At 44.3% G+C, this 13,863-nt stretch overlaps 1 protein-coding gene across 1 annotated transcript in view; it reads right to left on the reverse strand.

Annotated features, from left to right (window-relative positions):
• LOC104933792 (polypeptide N-acetylgalactosaminyltransferase 18) overlaps window positions 1–13,863 on the reverse strand; it is a 152,962-nt gene that overhangs the window by 66,017 nt on the left and 73,082 nt on the right. The window contains exons 2-4 of the mRNA XM_019261359.2: window positions 10,236–10,449; window positions 9,339–9,505; window positions 3,753–3,939 (exon numbers count right to left, since the gene is read on the reverse strand). Coding sequence (XP_019116904.2) covers window positions 3,753–3,939; window positions 9,339–9,505; window positions 10,236–10,449 — 568 coding nt within the window. The remainder of the gene's footprint in view (window positions 1–3,752; window positions 3,940–9,338; window positions 9,506–10,235; window positions 10,450–13,863) is intronic.

Raw genomic sequence — 13,863 nt, forward strand, 5'->3', positions numbered from 1 at the left:
ATTGGTCAGCAAACTGACATATTCAGTTTGTTCCCAACAGCTGCTGTTATTGTGCTGAACTTCCAATGAAACAGAAGACTTGTCCCGGATATAGCTTCACGCATTGCAGCTAGTGGTGGGCGGATCGATCCAAATATCGATAGTATCTATACCAAATCGGTATCGGATCGATACTAGCCGGGTGAGATCGTTCTTTACTTTAAGTTCCGCTCTTGTTTGCATGCTGCGGTTTCGGCAAAGAGGAAACAACCAGTCGCCGCACTCGCCGCTCCTGTGTCAGCGCCGAGCAGGCACACTTTGCTCACCCTCCACCCTCTCTGTGTTTAGACGTTGCGTGACTTAACCACAAAGCAAACAAACAAGCAAGTTGCCGGCTCAGGTTCATCAGCACACGCAGTGCACGCCTATAGAAATAAATGCAAATACAACAGAAGAATGGCAGAGAGGAAGAGGAGCGCCGCGTGGCGAGACAACAGCAAAATGTGGGATTTGTAAAAAGCTAGTCGGAAACAACCATTTATATTAACATATAAAAAAACCATCCAAGAGAAGAAGGAGAGAGTAGTTATCAACAGTACTTGTTTGTTTTAATTTGTTTACTGGTTTGCGAGTACTTTTACTCAAGATTTTTCTATAAAGCATTTTCTATTTAATTCTAAACTTTGTCCTAATTCTGTCCTGGGTTTTAACTGTTTATAATAAAAAAAGGAAACATCACAAAAAACACTCAAGGTCATGAAATTAATTGAGATTTAGCAATTCCATGACGCGTCCACCTTATTTATTGAAGTATTGGTATCGGCGATACTGGCCTGTATTAACTTGGTATTGGATCGATACCAAAGAATGCAGTATCCCACACCACTAGTGTCAGCGTCTAATTTTCTGTGAACACGGCCAGACCAGAACCAAACACACCTCCAGTCTAACAGTGAACACAGCCGCCTACCGAGGTGGTTTTCCATCATAAAGTCTGTAAATCACCTCGTTAACCTCTGCTGGTCTCAGAGCCTCGAACCCGTCGTCCAGATGCTGAGCCCGGTTCTGTTGCCTGCTAACGGCAGTTCGTAAAAAAATTGATTGCTGTCTGTAACTCGGAGCTGAGACGCGGCAATAAAGGAACAGAAAGTGAATAAAGTGATTAGGTTACAGGTATTATTTGACAGCTGTTGTCTGCAGAGTCTACAGGTAATAACAGCACGAGCTGTAAACAACAAACATCAAATACATTGCAGTTTATAAAAATAATAATAATAAAAAAAGCTGCAGTATCGCGATAATACCCGGAACCGCGATACTTTGTCTGGTATAGTATCGTGGTTACTCATTTTAGTATCGTGACAACTCTAGTGGGCGGATCAATACAAATATCGATAGTATCTATACCAAATCGGTATCAGATCGATACTAGCCTGGTGAGATCAATCCTTTACTTTAAGTTCTGCTCTTGTTTGCAATGCTGCGGTTTCAAAGAGTAAACAGCCAGGTCGCCGGACTCGCCGCTCCTGTGTCAGCGCAGAGCAGGCACACTTTGCTCACCCTCCACCCTCTCTGTGTTCAGATGTTGCGTGACTTAGACCCACAAGGCAAACAAACAAGCAAGTTGCCGGCTCAGGTTCATCAGCACACGCAGTGCACGCCTATAAAAAATAAATGCAAATGCAACAGAATGGCAGAGAGGAAGAGGAGCGCCGCGTGGCGAGACAACAGCAAAATGTGGGATTTGTAAAAAGCTAGTCAGGTAACAACCAATTTATATTAACATATAAAAACCATCCAAAAGAAGAAGGAGAGAGTAGTTATCAACAGTACTTGTTTGTTTTAATTTGTTTTACTTTGTTTTACTTTTTACTTAAGATTTTTCTAATAAAGCATTTTCTATTTAATTCTAAACTTTGTCCTAATTCTGTCCTGGGTTTTAACTGTTTAATAATAAAAAAGGAAACATCACAAAAACACTTAAGGTCATGAAAATTAATTGAGATTTAGCAATTCAATGACGCGTCAACCTTATTTATTGACAAGTATCGGTATCGGCGATACTGGCCCGTATTAACTTGGTATCGGATCGATACCAAAATATGCAGTATCGCACACCACTAGTGTCACCGTCTAATTTTCTGTGAACACGGCCAGACCAGAACCGAACACACCCTCCAGTCTAACAGTGAACACAGCCGCCTACCGAGGTGGTTTTCCATCATAAAGTCTGTAAATCACCTCGTTAACCTCTGCTGGTCTCAGAGCCTTGAACCCGGTCAGGTCCAGCTGCTGAACCCGGTTCTGTTGCCTGCTAACGGCAGATTCCGTAAAGAAATTGATTGCTGTCTGTAACTCGGAGCTGAGACGAGGCAATAAAGGAACAGAACAGTGAATAAAGTGAATTAGGTTACAGGTATTATCTGACAGCTGTTGTCTGCAGAGTCTACAGGTAATAACAGCACGAGCTGTAAACAACAACACGTTGGAAAAGAAATAGAGAAGAGGTGGGAGTTATATTTTATTATTTTACACTCAAAGTTGGAGCCTTCTCGAGGCAATATTTTATATTTCTGTTATTGTCAACAAATCCTCCATATCTCCTTCTTTTCTTTCTGCCTTGAAATCAATATTACTCACAAAAGGACTGAGAGGACGTGCAAAGAAATGATTTATATCGGACTTTGGAAACACAGACTTGGATAGCAGGAGACATTCTTTATGAGATTTGTTTACAATGAGAAAAATATGAAATATAAAACATGGGGTGGAGGAAACGCCGGCTGCAATGCGGCCTATGTTATCGTTTAGGGCCAGATTCATATCTGAACTCATCAGTTATCAGTTTTTGACCGACCTGTGATGTATTGTCGGTTATTTCACTCCCATGCTGCTGCTCTCACGTCGAGTTTGTGTCACACGATTAGTTTTGTGGTTTGTTCCAACATGTGAGAACACGTCCGACACGGAGAGTCTCCTGCTGTGTGAAATAATAACGACTCCAGTCTGGAGTCTATCTGTGAAAACTGGCTTCGTTCGGCGGCTCCTCTTAGTTACTATGGTTACAGGGACGCTCTGCCACCTCAGTGCAGAAATCTGGTAGTCTAATATTACGTAATAATCTATAATTTGAGCCTCCCTCATGAAAATCTAGAATCATGTATGTTAAATTTACCTGTGTACAAATCATCATCATGTTTGGTGTTCATCCTCGCTCTGATTGGTTAATATCTTCATTAAGAAGATGAACTGGCTTTGTTGTCCTCGGGAAATATTCAGTTCATATGTGTGACCGCACTAGGGTTGCAAAATTCCAACTTTCTATGGGAATTAATGGGAATGAACCAGGAATTTCCCAAATTAAAGGTCCGCCTTTTAACAGTGAACTTAAATATAACTGTGGGAAAATATATTTTAGCATACCACACTTTAGAGCCCAGAGCACACAGAGACTGTTGAAGACACACATCTGAATAAAATAATTCAAACTTGATAAGGACTCTTTAACTCTCTCTTCTGTTTCTAGTTTAATCACCTTAATTAACCTTAATTAGTATCAACACCTGTGTTTACCTGACTATTTCATGTCAAAATGTCTGCTTGTGTACATGTGTGTTCATTCAGTTATTGACGTCCCATTGGGGCCCACAAACAAAGTCTCGTTTAGGGCCATGAAGATTTGAGGTCCGGCCCTGCTGTCACCAGCGAACCTTTACAGATTTCTGCTTCTCTAACTGTGTGTGTTTGCCGTGTACGGTACGAGCTGTACTCACCACCCGGCGTTGAACTCCACGTGCGCGTCGAACAGAGCGACGACGGGCGCGGTGGCGGCCCTCCACCCGCTGACTCTGGACCTGATCAGTCCTTCCTGCTTGTCATGGCGGACCACCTTGATGAAGCCCGGGCCGTGCTGAGCGTTGGTCTCGTCCACGAAGCTCTGCAGGTGTTCTTTCAGCTCCACTGGATAGAAAGCGACACAAACAAACACAGCAACAAAGTGAGCCTGAAGCCTGTTGATCTTCTCGACAAAGCTCTGCTGAAACTCCCTCAGCTGCACCGAGTTTAACACTTTGAGCCCAATTTATACCAAAAACATGAACTCAGAGTTTGCTGATGTCGAGGGAGATCTCCTCGTTAAGGTATCTTCCACGTGCTGCAACAATAATACACGTTCACATTTCATGAGGTCCTTAGCAGAGTCTGGAGTATGCGGCAATTAAATGAAATGAAAAAGCAAACATGCTGAGTTTACAGAGGTCCAACTGATAGAAATGCTACTAGAGGAGGAGGCAGCAGAGAAAAGCAAAGACACACTGTGTTTACAATGAATAGTCTGTGTAATGAACTTAACTTCAACCTTAACTTCAAGGCGAAGCTCTCGATTTTTCCAGTCCAGATTCAACCCTCACCTGTAATCATGAGCTTGTGAACGAAAGCATGAGATCGTGGATACAAGCGGCCTCCACCGGGCTCAGCCTTACCCATAAAATACACTGCATGCGGAACGACTTCCGCCACAGCGGTGGAGCCGATCCGTTTCAGTTTTAGTCAATGCAACCAAGATCTCGTGCGTTCTCGTGACGCTCGGTGGCCGGCGGAGCTGCACCTGAGCGCATCACAAACGGATCATGTGTGAGTTGGCGGACGGCGGAGCACGCTGTCGTTCCGGAGCAGAGCCGCATGCAGTTTATTTTCGTATCTAAATCATGTCACGTAATCATCATCAGTAAACATACGGACCTACTCGGTTCTTGATGCCAGAGATGGAGGATGTTTTCCTGGAAACTGAACCGTAGAGTCCGTAAGAAGTGCCGACTAGGTCACGGCAACTTTTAGCTCCAAATTTGCCGATTTCTTCCCTCAATAGTGTCTCAAATTTTGAGCTGCAGTAACATTTCTAACCACTAGATGTCACTGTTTCAAGCAAAGTTTATAGGTGAATTCGCGAGATCTCGTGCGGATTATGTCTGAGTTGGCGGACGGTGGAGTACGCTGTCGTTCCGGAGCAGAGCCGTTCTGCATGCAGTATATTTCCGGGGTTAGAGAAAAGACCACTGCTGTCTGTGGTTGTTCTCTGTATTTATGTATTTATGAGGCTTGACAGGACGATAAAGTCAGATAATCAGCTCACACACACACACTCTTTGTTCAGATTTGGCATTTCCTCCTCTGTCCTTCATGAGTGATTTCATGCTCTGCACACATTCAGGCAGACAGACGGCAAACATCTTCATTTCCTCCGTGTTGTAATCCTGCCCGTGGGCTACGACTTGCTGCCTTCGCCTCTATTCATTATTACCATCAGCCTGGATTCTCTCGTCTCTCTGTTTCCCCCGTTAATGAGCCACAGTTTGCTGCTGACCTGGAAGAAAGATGGGCTCATTTAAAGAGGAGCACCTCCATGTGTAACGCGTACACGTGAGATTCACTTACATTAAATCAAGCGCTGCTCCGTTTACCCAATTAATTTTCAGACGTCTGGTCGACGCTGTGAAATCTGTTTTATTTTTATTATGTGAACAACAGGAGCGCCGTTTGCCTTCTGTCCGTTTAAAAACCTTCACACTGAGCTCCGTCTGGTCAGAGAGGATAAAACTGACGATATCCTGAATTTGTGTGTACAGTCGCATGTTGACATCTAATTAGATCCGTGTTTGGAGCCTCATTTTGAACCACCACGTGTTAATGAAAAAGGAAACTGTGATTTCAGCACTGCGTCCTGTTGTCGCTTCTTATTATGAAGTTCTCTGGGCGACGTTAAGCGGGGATGGTAACTTATTCTTCTCAGAGTATTAATTAAAGGGCTGATTATTTTTTGTTGTGTTTATTGGCCCCCCCAAGCAGCCGCGAGCTCGCTGAAAAACAGAGAAACCCACTGTGAGCGCGAGTGTTTGTGCTCAGCTCAAACTCTTCGTCTTCTTTTGTTTACTTCAGCCTCGTCTCTGCTTGTTAATGAAGAAGATTTGCGGGCACATTTTTCACTCATATGTGTTGAAATTTCTCGACCTAGATGTGCTGCGATGCAGACGTGGAAGATTTCGAGTGACAGAACATAAAATTCAGGTTTTCAAAGCGCATGTTTTGAAGCTCAAAACATGCAGTGCTGGCCGGCGAAAAAGTCGGCAAAGACCTGAGGCGTGCCGAATGACGCCTGGAAACTCAAACAAACCACCTGTCAATCAAAGCGTCCACGCTGTTAACCCTGCATAACTTTAAGCCTTAATATAATGTGAACAGGTGAGTTGTATATAAATTCACCCTCAGTACAGTTGTCATGAACGGGGAAATTAGCTACAGAGACCAAAACTGTTTTTTGTACCAGGCTGTAAACATGTTTATTTCTGCTGTGAAGTTGGACATTTGGACATGGGGACTTATGGAGACTGACTCACTTCTGGAGCCAGCCTCAAGTGGACTTAAAGGAGTTCATAGCGTCATCGGGCTACGTAAAACTGGCATTACTGAGTTATTATATCCATTTAAAATGCGGTTTAATGGCATTGCTCAATTCCACGTGTGGGAAAATCTGGCTTTTTGTCCCGCATCAAAACTTTACTCGGCATCTTTATTTCACACGACCCGACTGACTGCGACCCGAATATCATTAAAAATATTGTTTGGTGACTCGTGACTCAATTTGGATCAACCCGCGCATCACTAGTCTGTATCACTAATAAGCAATATTTCATTCGAGGGTACCATCATTATTGGCACTGTAATGCACACCCTCGAAAGGAATATCACGATTACACAACATAAAATAAAATATATAATCGAAATCTTTCATATTTTGGGGCAGTTTGGTCTGATCACTTACTCGTCGTCTAACCTGCCGTGTTGAATAAAAAGTACTGACTCCTGTAGGTGAGCTAAATATTAACCTGTCTGCTGCACCACCAGCCGTATGAAAACAGATTAAAAGTTATTACAGCCGTTGCGGTGTGGTTGCGACTTGTCTGTTTGAGGGCCGGTGTTAATAATTGCATCACGTACCGTGGAACATATTTCATTTCTGCCAAATCTATAATTACCATTATGAGAAATCTGTCTGCAGAGTTTATGGCTCTCTCACTGCTCTTCAATAAGACAGTATTTCAGGGTTTAGTTATGGTTTCAGCGCGGGGTTGAATGTTGATTACCGGAGCAATCAGAGGATAAATAGATTCAACATTTACCTCAAATGATTCCCTCCTAATGCAAAACAGCCCTTCAAGTTAACAATCTCTGGGAAATATGATTTAATGCGTCTTGCTTTGTGGCGGATAACACTCGCGGGGCGGTAATTCACAATGTCGGTAATTGATGGGAGATAACTCTGAACGTGAAAGTGCACCCTCATCGCTGCGGCTTATTGATTGTGCACGCTGTAATTATGACAAATGAGGGTCAGCTGAGGCCAGACGGAGGCAAAGGGGGAAACAGTGCAGTCGCACTCATTACGCGTTGGCAGCAGAGACACGATCAGAGTTCAGTTACTTTGAATCACTTTGACTCGCTGTTAACATCACGAGCAGCAATTTATTTAAATTCAGGGCGATTATTTCAACTCTCATTTCATCTAACAAACATCTTTTTAATGAAGCGATTCATTATTCAGGCTGTAAACATGTTTATTTCTACATTTGAACATGGGGACCGATGGAGACTGACTCACTTCTGGAGCCAGCCTCAAGTGGACGACAAGAGGAACTGCAGTTTTTTTTAAAACAGCTCTGTATGAATCAAACAAATAAAATACAACAGCTGATTTATTTATTTTTTTTACTTAAATTTGGGCCGAGACAGGCTAGTTGTTTCCCCTTAATTTAATTTCGTAATTTACTTTGAAAGAAAATGAATGAGTGTTTATTACAACTATTCTTAAGCGCCGTCAGTGTGACCCCGAAAAATCCACCTGGCACGTCTCCGTCACATCGCGGATGTGACGCTGTTTTGGTCACGCGACTTCGAACTCCACCAGGAGCGTTTCAGAAGCGTTCAACCCCGCCACACTTTGGTTACTTGCTCAGATTTTGTCATTTTCCTGGTTTATGTTCTTTGAAATATGCTTCTACATGTGTAAATATGATACGTACTTCATTTGTTTCTCTTTTGTCTATTTTTACGAATGGTAGGGTACCGCTGCGCACCGCAACCTTGCGCACCGCAACCCTGCGCACCACAACGCTGCGCACCCGCAACGCTGCGCGCAGGGTGGAATTTGGGTTTGAGTGTGAGCTACAATAAACAGGATATTTGTTTAAGACCTTTACGTGAACGCGCTGTCGAGTTATAAAACAATAACAGAGAATAACTTGTTGTTGTCCGCTTGGCGTCAGTGGACAGTCTACAAAATAAAAAACTTCTCGAACTCAAAGGGCAGATTATGCTTCATCTATAGCAGGGGTCTCCAAACTACGGCCCGCGGGCCACATCCGGCCCACCTAAACAATTGGAGTGGCCCACTTAATGATCCCAAACAATCCCTCTAAACATGGCCTATTTTTCAAAATTGCATTTTCCTATTATAAAATATCCACACTTAATGATTAAGCTTGGCATTCTAATTCAAATCTACCTTATTTACGAACTATTTACAGTACTATCTAATTTTCATCCCCTCACATAATGGTATATTCCGACGTGACTTTGCTCGTGATCAACTTCTGCGCAGTCTGACCGGGGAATTCGACTCGGCGGGTCAGGGACGGCCGCACGGTGCGGGAGGATCCCCTCGTGGGACCTCTCCCTGGCGCTGGCTGGCCTCCACCGGGCGTGTTTCTTCCGCGCCGGTGCACCGCGACTGGCTCTGGGCTGGCTTGGAAAGGCTTGGGGGCGAAGGTGGCTCACGGCTCCGGCCGCGAGCTTTACAGCGCCCTCTTGCCCGGACCTCGCCGCTTCCCGGGGCCGTGGACTTAGTGCTCGCTGCGCCCTCTCCGCGACTGTCGAATCGCAACTTTCACTTCCTCCCGCAAATTTTTTTTACAAAAGCAACTTTAACCACAATTTTTTGAAAACCTCATGCAACATCAGGCATTTTAGGCCGCAACTATTTCAAAAAAGACCCGTGAAATCCTGGTGGGACTGATATCATTTCCGGTTATAGACTGACCCCGGCCCCCCATCACAGAAAGGTAAGTTGATGTGGCCCGTACCGAAAAAAGTTTGGGGACCCCTGATCTATAGTTAAGTTTTATTCTCGAATGTCTTGTTAAAACTTATCTATTAAATTAGGTTTAATACCAGAATATTACTTATGGTCAGGGAGAGATTGCTTTCAAGGAGAAACGTTGCCACCTCGAACTGACTCACTGTGGACGGAGGTTTAGGCGAGGACCTGCTGTCCACGCGTGATTAACGCGACGTTACGGGATTCTTACCGCTGCTGCTGTGGTCGTCCACGAGGATGATCTCTTTGAGGAGGTGTGACGGAGTCCTCTGGATCGCCGTGTGGACGGAGCGCAGCAACACCGACAACGCCTCGTTGACGAAGATGAAGATGACGCTGAGCTGAGGAAGGTCCGACGAGTACGACATGTTTCTGCACCTGTGAAGGTAAAGAGGCGTTCAGACTGTTGGCAACCAATCAGCAACCAATCACTCTGCTCAGATCAATGAACCAATGAACATCGATCAACACACAGGAGGGAGTTAGCTTAGCATTAGAAGAGGCAGTTAGCTTAGCATAGAGGAGGCAGTTAGCTTAGCATAACAGAAGCAGTTAGCTTAGCACAGAGCAGCCAGTTAGCTTAACACAGGGGAGACAGTTAGCTTAGCATTAGAAGAGGCAGTTAGCTTAGCATAACAGAGACAGTTAGCTTAGCATAGAGGAGGCAGTTAGCTTAGCATAGAGGAGGCAGTTAGCTTAGCATAGAGCAGCCAGTTAGCTTAACACATGGGAGACAGTTAGCTTAGCATAGAGAAGGCAGTTAGCTTAGCATAGAGGAGGCAGTTAGCATAACAGAGGCAGTTAGCTTAGCATAAAGCAGCCAGTTAGCTTAACACAGGGGAGACAGTTAGCTTAGCATAGAGAAGGCAGTTAGCTTAGCATAGAGCAGCCAGTTAGCTTAACATAGAGCAGACAGTTAGCTTAACACAGGGGAGGCAGTTAGTTGAGCATGGATAAGGCAGTTAGCTCCGGGCGGAGGAGGCAATTAGCTTAGCACAGAGGAAGCAGTTAGCTTAGCATAGAGCAGACAGTTAGTATAGAAGAAGTAGTTAGCTCCGGGCAGAGGAGGCAGTTAGCTTAGCATAGAGCAGACAGTTGGCTGACTGACCCGTCAGGTCGTAAATCCGGGATCGGTCGCGTGAGGGAGATGCGGTCGCTAAGGTAGCCGTTGTAGCCGTAGTAACGGAACTTCTTGAGGGCGACCCTTCGACTCTCGGGGCCAAGGTCGTGACCCCAGCGATCGAACAGCGAGGCAGCGGCAGAGTTCGATGCCGAGTCTGACGAGGATGCGGCGGCGTCTTCGCCGTCCTTCTGCGGCGTCTCTGTGGACACAGAAAGAGAGATTCACAAATCAGTCACCACCGTGCAACCAGATGCTACGACAGCTACCTGATGTCAACACTGTGACAAATCACAGTTCACGGCATGTGGGGCGTACACGTGGCAGCGGAGTGCGGCAGCAGGCGCTAGAAAACACGCCTGACGCCTGCACATTTGCGAAGCAACAGAAAGCAGACTCTGCGGTTTAAAATATTTATATATCATGTGATCTACAGCACGCAAACGGAGCGTGAGGCTGCACTCGTTCTAGCTCGTCATGACTGGAAACAGTTATCACGGCGTGGCAGATTCAGAGCAGCAGAATCTGATGCAGCGCTCTGTCGCCGTTCGTCCCGAGTCAAAGTCAGAGAGTGAAATATTCAGACAGAGGAGCGCTAAAGTCTCTGACCAACGTGGTGAGAAGGTGTGCAAACAAAAAGCGCTAAGTGTAAATGTCATGTTAGAATATGAGCTGAATTATCGTCACTTTCCGTGTAAGGAAATATAAATTACAGCAATTATTTTTTATTACATTACATTTAGTCATTTAACAGAGGCAGTTAGCTTAGCATAGAGGAGTTGGTTAGCTTAGCATAGAAGAGGCAGTTAGCTTAACATATAGAGGACAGTTAGCTTAGCACAAAGAAGTCAGTTTAGCTTTGCATAGAGGAGGCAGTTAGCTTAGCATAGAGGAGGCAGTTAGTTTAGCCTAGAGGAGGCAGTTAGCTTAGCATAGAGGAGGCAGTTAGCTTAGCACAAAGAAGTCAGTTTAGCTTAGCATAGAGAGGCAGTTAGCTTAACATATAGAGGACAGTTAGCTTAGCACAAAGAACTCAGTTTAGCTTAGCATAGAGAGGCAGTTAGCTTAACATATAGAGGACTACAGAGAAGTCAGTTAGCTTAGCATAGAGGAGGCAGTTAGCTTAGCATAGAGAGGGCAGTTAGCTTAATACAGAGAAGCCAGTTAGCTTAAGCATAGAGGAGGGGCAGTTAGCTTAGCATAGAGGAGGCAGTTAGCTTAGCATAGAGAGGGCAGTTAGCTTAGCACAAAGGAGACAGTTAGCTTAGCATAGAGAGGCAGTTAGCTTAGCATAGAGGAGGCAGTTAGCTTAGCATAGAGGAGGGCTTAGCTTAGCATAGAGGAGGCAGGTTAGCTTAGCACAAAGGAAGTCAGTTTAGCTAGCATAGAGAGGCAGTTGCTTAGCTAAGGGAGGCAGTTAGCTTACATAGAGAGGCAGTTAGCTTAGCACAAGGAGCAGTTTAGCTTGCGCATAGAGGAGGCGGTTAGCTTAGCAAAAGAAGTCAGTTTTAGCTTAATAGAGGAGGCAGTTAGCTTAGCCTAAAGGGAGGCAGTTAGCTTACATAGAGAGGGCAGTTACTTAATAGAGAGCAGTTAGCTTAGCATAGGGAAGGCAGTTAGCTTAGCAATAGGAGGCTTACTACAAGAGAGGGCAGTGTAGCTTAGGCACAAAGAAGTCAGTTTAGCTTAGCATAGAGAGGGCAGTTAGGCTCCATCTTTCCATCACTTGTGAACAAGACACGAGACACTTGAAGATGAAGTTAGCAAACGTTAGTTTCAACGGACGCAGCTGCAGAGCGTTATAGTTTTTGGTCATTATTAGTTTGATTTCAGTTTAACTTTAAGATTCGGGCTCCAGTCTGTCAGACAGGTTCTTTCCTGCTGAAGGGCACTTCACCTTCCCTGGCTCCTCCTGAGCTGGATGGGTTTTTCATTAGTGTGGAGAGCACTCCTTCACCCTTTGGCAAAACTTCCCTTAATGCCTCATGGGTGAAGCGACACCTCGCTCATAGCCTCGTAATAGCACCGCAAAAAAAAAAAAAACACTGCAGATGATTTGGTGCCACGAATGCATCTCGAGTTTTTTGAGGAGTCAAGGCGCTGACAGGAAGATGATGGAGGGGAAAAAGCCATTTAATATTCAGCGCATGCTTTTAGTTAATGCGTCGAGATTAGACCTTGTCTTTGAAAGGTTGTCGATGAAGCAAACTCGAGAGAGAAAAGGACGGACATGTCACGGAGCGACTACACCTGTCGGTGTCCTACTCGCTCTCGGTACGACGTCTTCATTATATTAGTGAGACCCGCTGCCCTGCGCACAAGCGCCGACCACTGGAGGAAAGAGATCAGTCTGCAGATGAGGTCTTAATTTGAGTCTGTAGACTAATTACAGCTAACGAGCAATTAACAGATCCAACATCACTTGTATGTACTGTGAGAGGTCAGTTTGCACAGTTGAAGTGCTGATAAAGATTCACGTCCTTTCACTTTGGACACGGCTAACAGTTTCCCCCCGCTTCCAGTCTTTATGCGAGCAGGCTAAAACATCCGGACTCCAGCTCAGGTTTTAAACGTGCCGACACGAGGGGTGTCTATCTTTTTTATTCTAAATGTGAGGCTACAGGAAACGGAACCTTCATTATTTTTTTGTTTGCAAACATCAACAACACGACGGAGAGGTGGAGATGAGCGATTTACCTTTTTTGTTCGTATGTTTTATTATTGTGCATTCAACAAATGGTTGTACAGTGGAAGTTCTGATAGGATACATCTTTTCACGTTGGACACGGCTAACAGTTTCCCCTGCTTCCAGTCTTTATGCTAAGCTGGCTAAAAACATCCGAACTCTAAATGTGCAGAACAGAGAGAGGTGTCCATCTTTTTCTTTGACTCATTCTTCATGTCAGGGTAGCATCCAAATATCGATACCAAGTCAGTATCGGATCGGATATGCGGCGGGTCGTTCTTTACTTTAAGTTCCGCTCTGTTTGCAATGCTGCGCTTTCGGCAAAGAGGAAACTTCGCTCCCCCTCCACCCTCTTTTTGTATTTAGATGTTGACGACACAACAAACAAACAAAAAAAAGTTGCTGGCTCAGGTTCATCAGCACACGCAGTGCACGCCTATTTTAGTTATTAGTGCAATAAAGCGAAAAATGTTAATTGAGCGCTTTTGAACAAAAACGGTAACCAGAACACAGACTAACAAAGGCTTTAGGGGTTTAAGTTGTTACATATTATTTATATTTTCAGCAGTTGTTGTTTTGTTGTTGAGAATTTTTATTATTTTTGGGTTTAGGTTTCTCAACAGTACTTGTTTGTTTTAATTTTTACCGGTTTGCGAGTACTTTTTATTAAGATTTCTCTAAAAAGCATTTTCTATTTAATTCTAAACTTTTGTCCTAATGCTGTCCTGGGTTTTTAACTATTTAATAATAAAAAAGAAAACATCACAAAAAACACTTGAGATTGAGATTAGCAATTCAATAACGCCTCCACCTTATTTATTGAAAGTATCGTATCAGCGATACTGGCCGTATTTACTATTTATCGATCGAACCAAAATATTCGGCAGTAGCACACACTACTGAAAAATACATTTCCTGTGCATTAGTGAA

The sequence above is a fragment of the Larimichthys crocea genome, chromosome XX (genome assembly GCF_000972845.2).
Source record: "Larimichthys crocea isolate SSNF chromosome XX, L_crocea_2.0, whole genome shotgun sequence".
Lineage (NCBI taxonomy): Eukaryota > Metazoa > Chordata > Actinopteri > Sciaenidae > Larimichthys > Larimichthys crocea.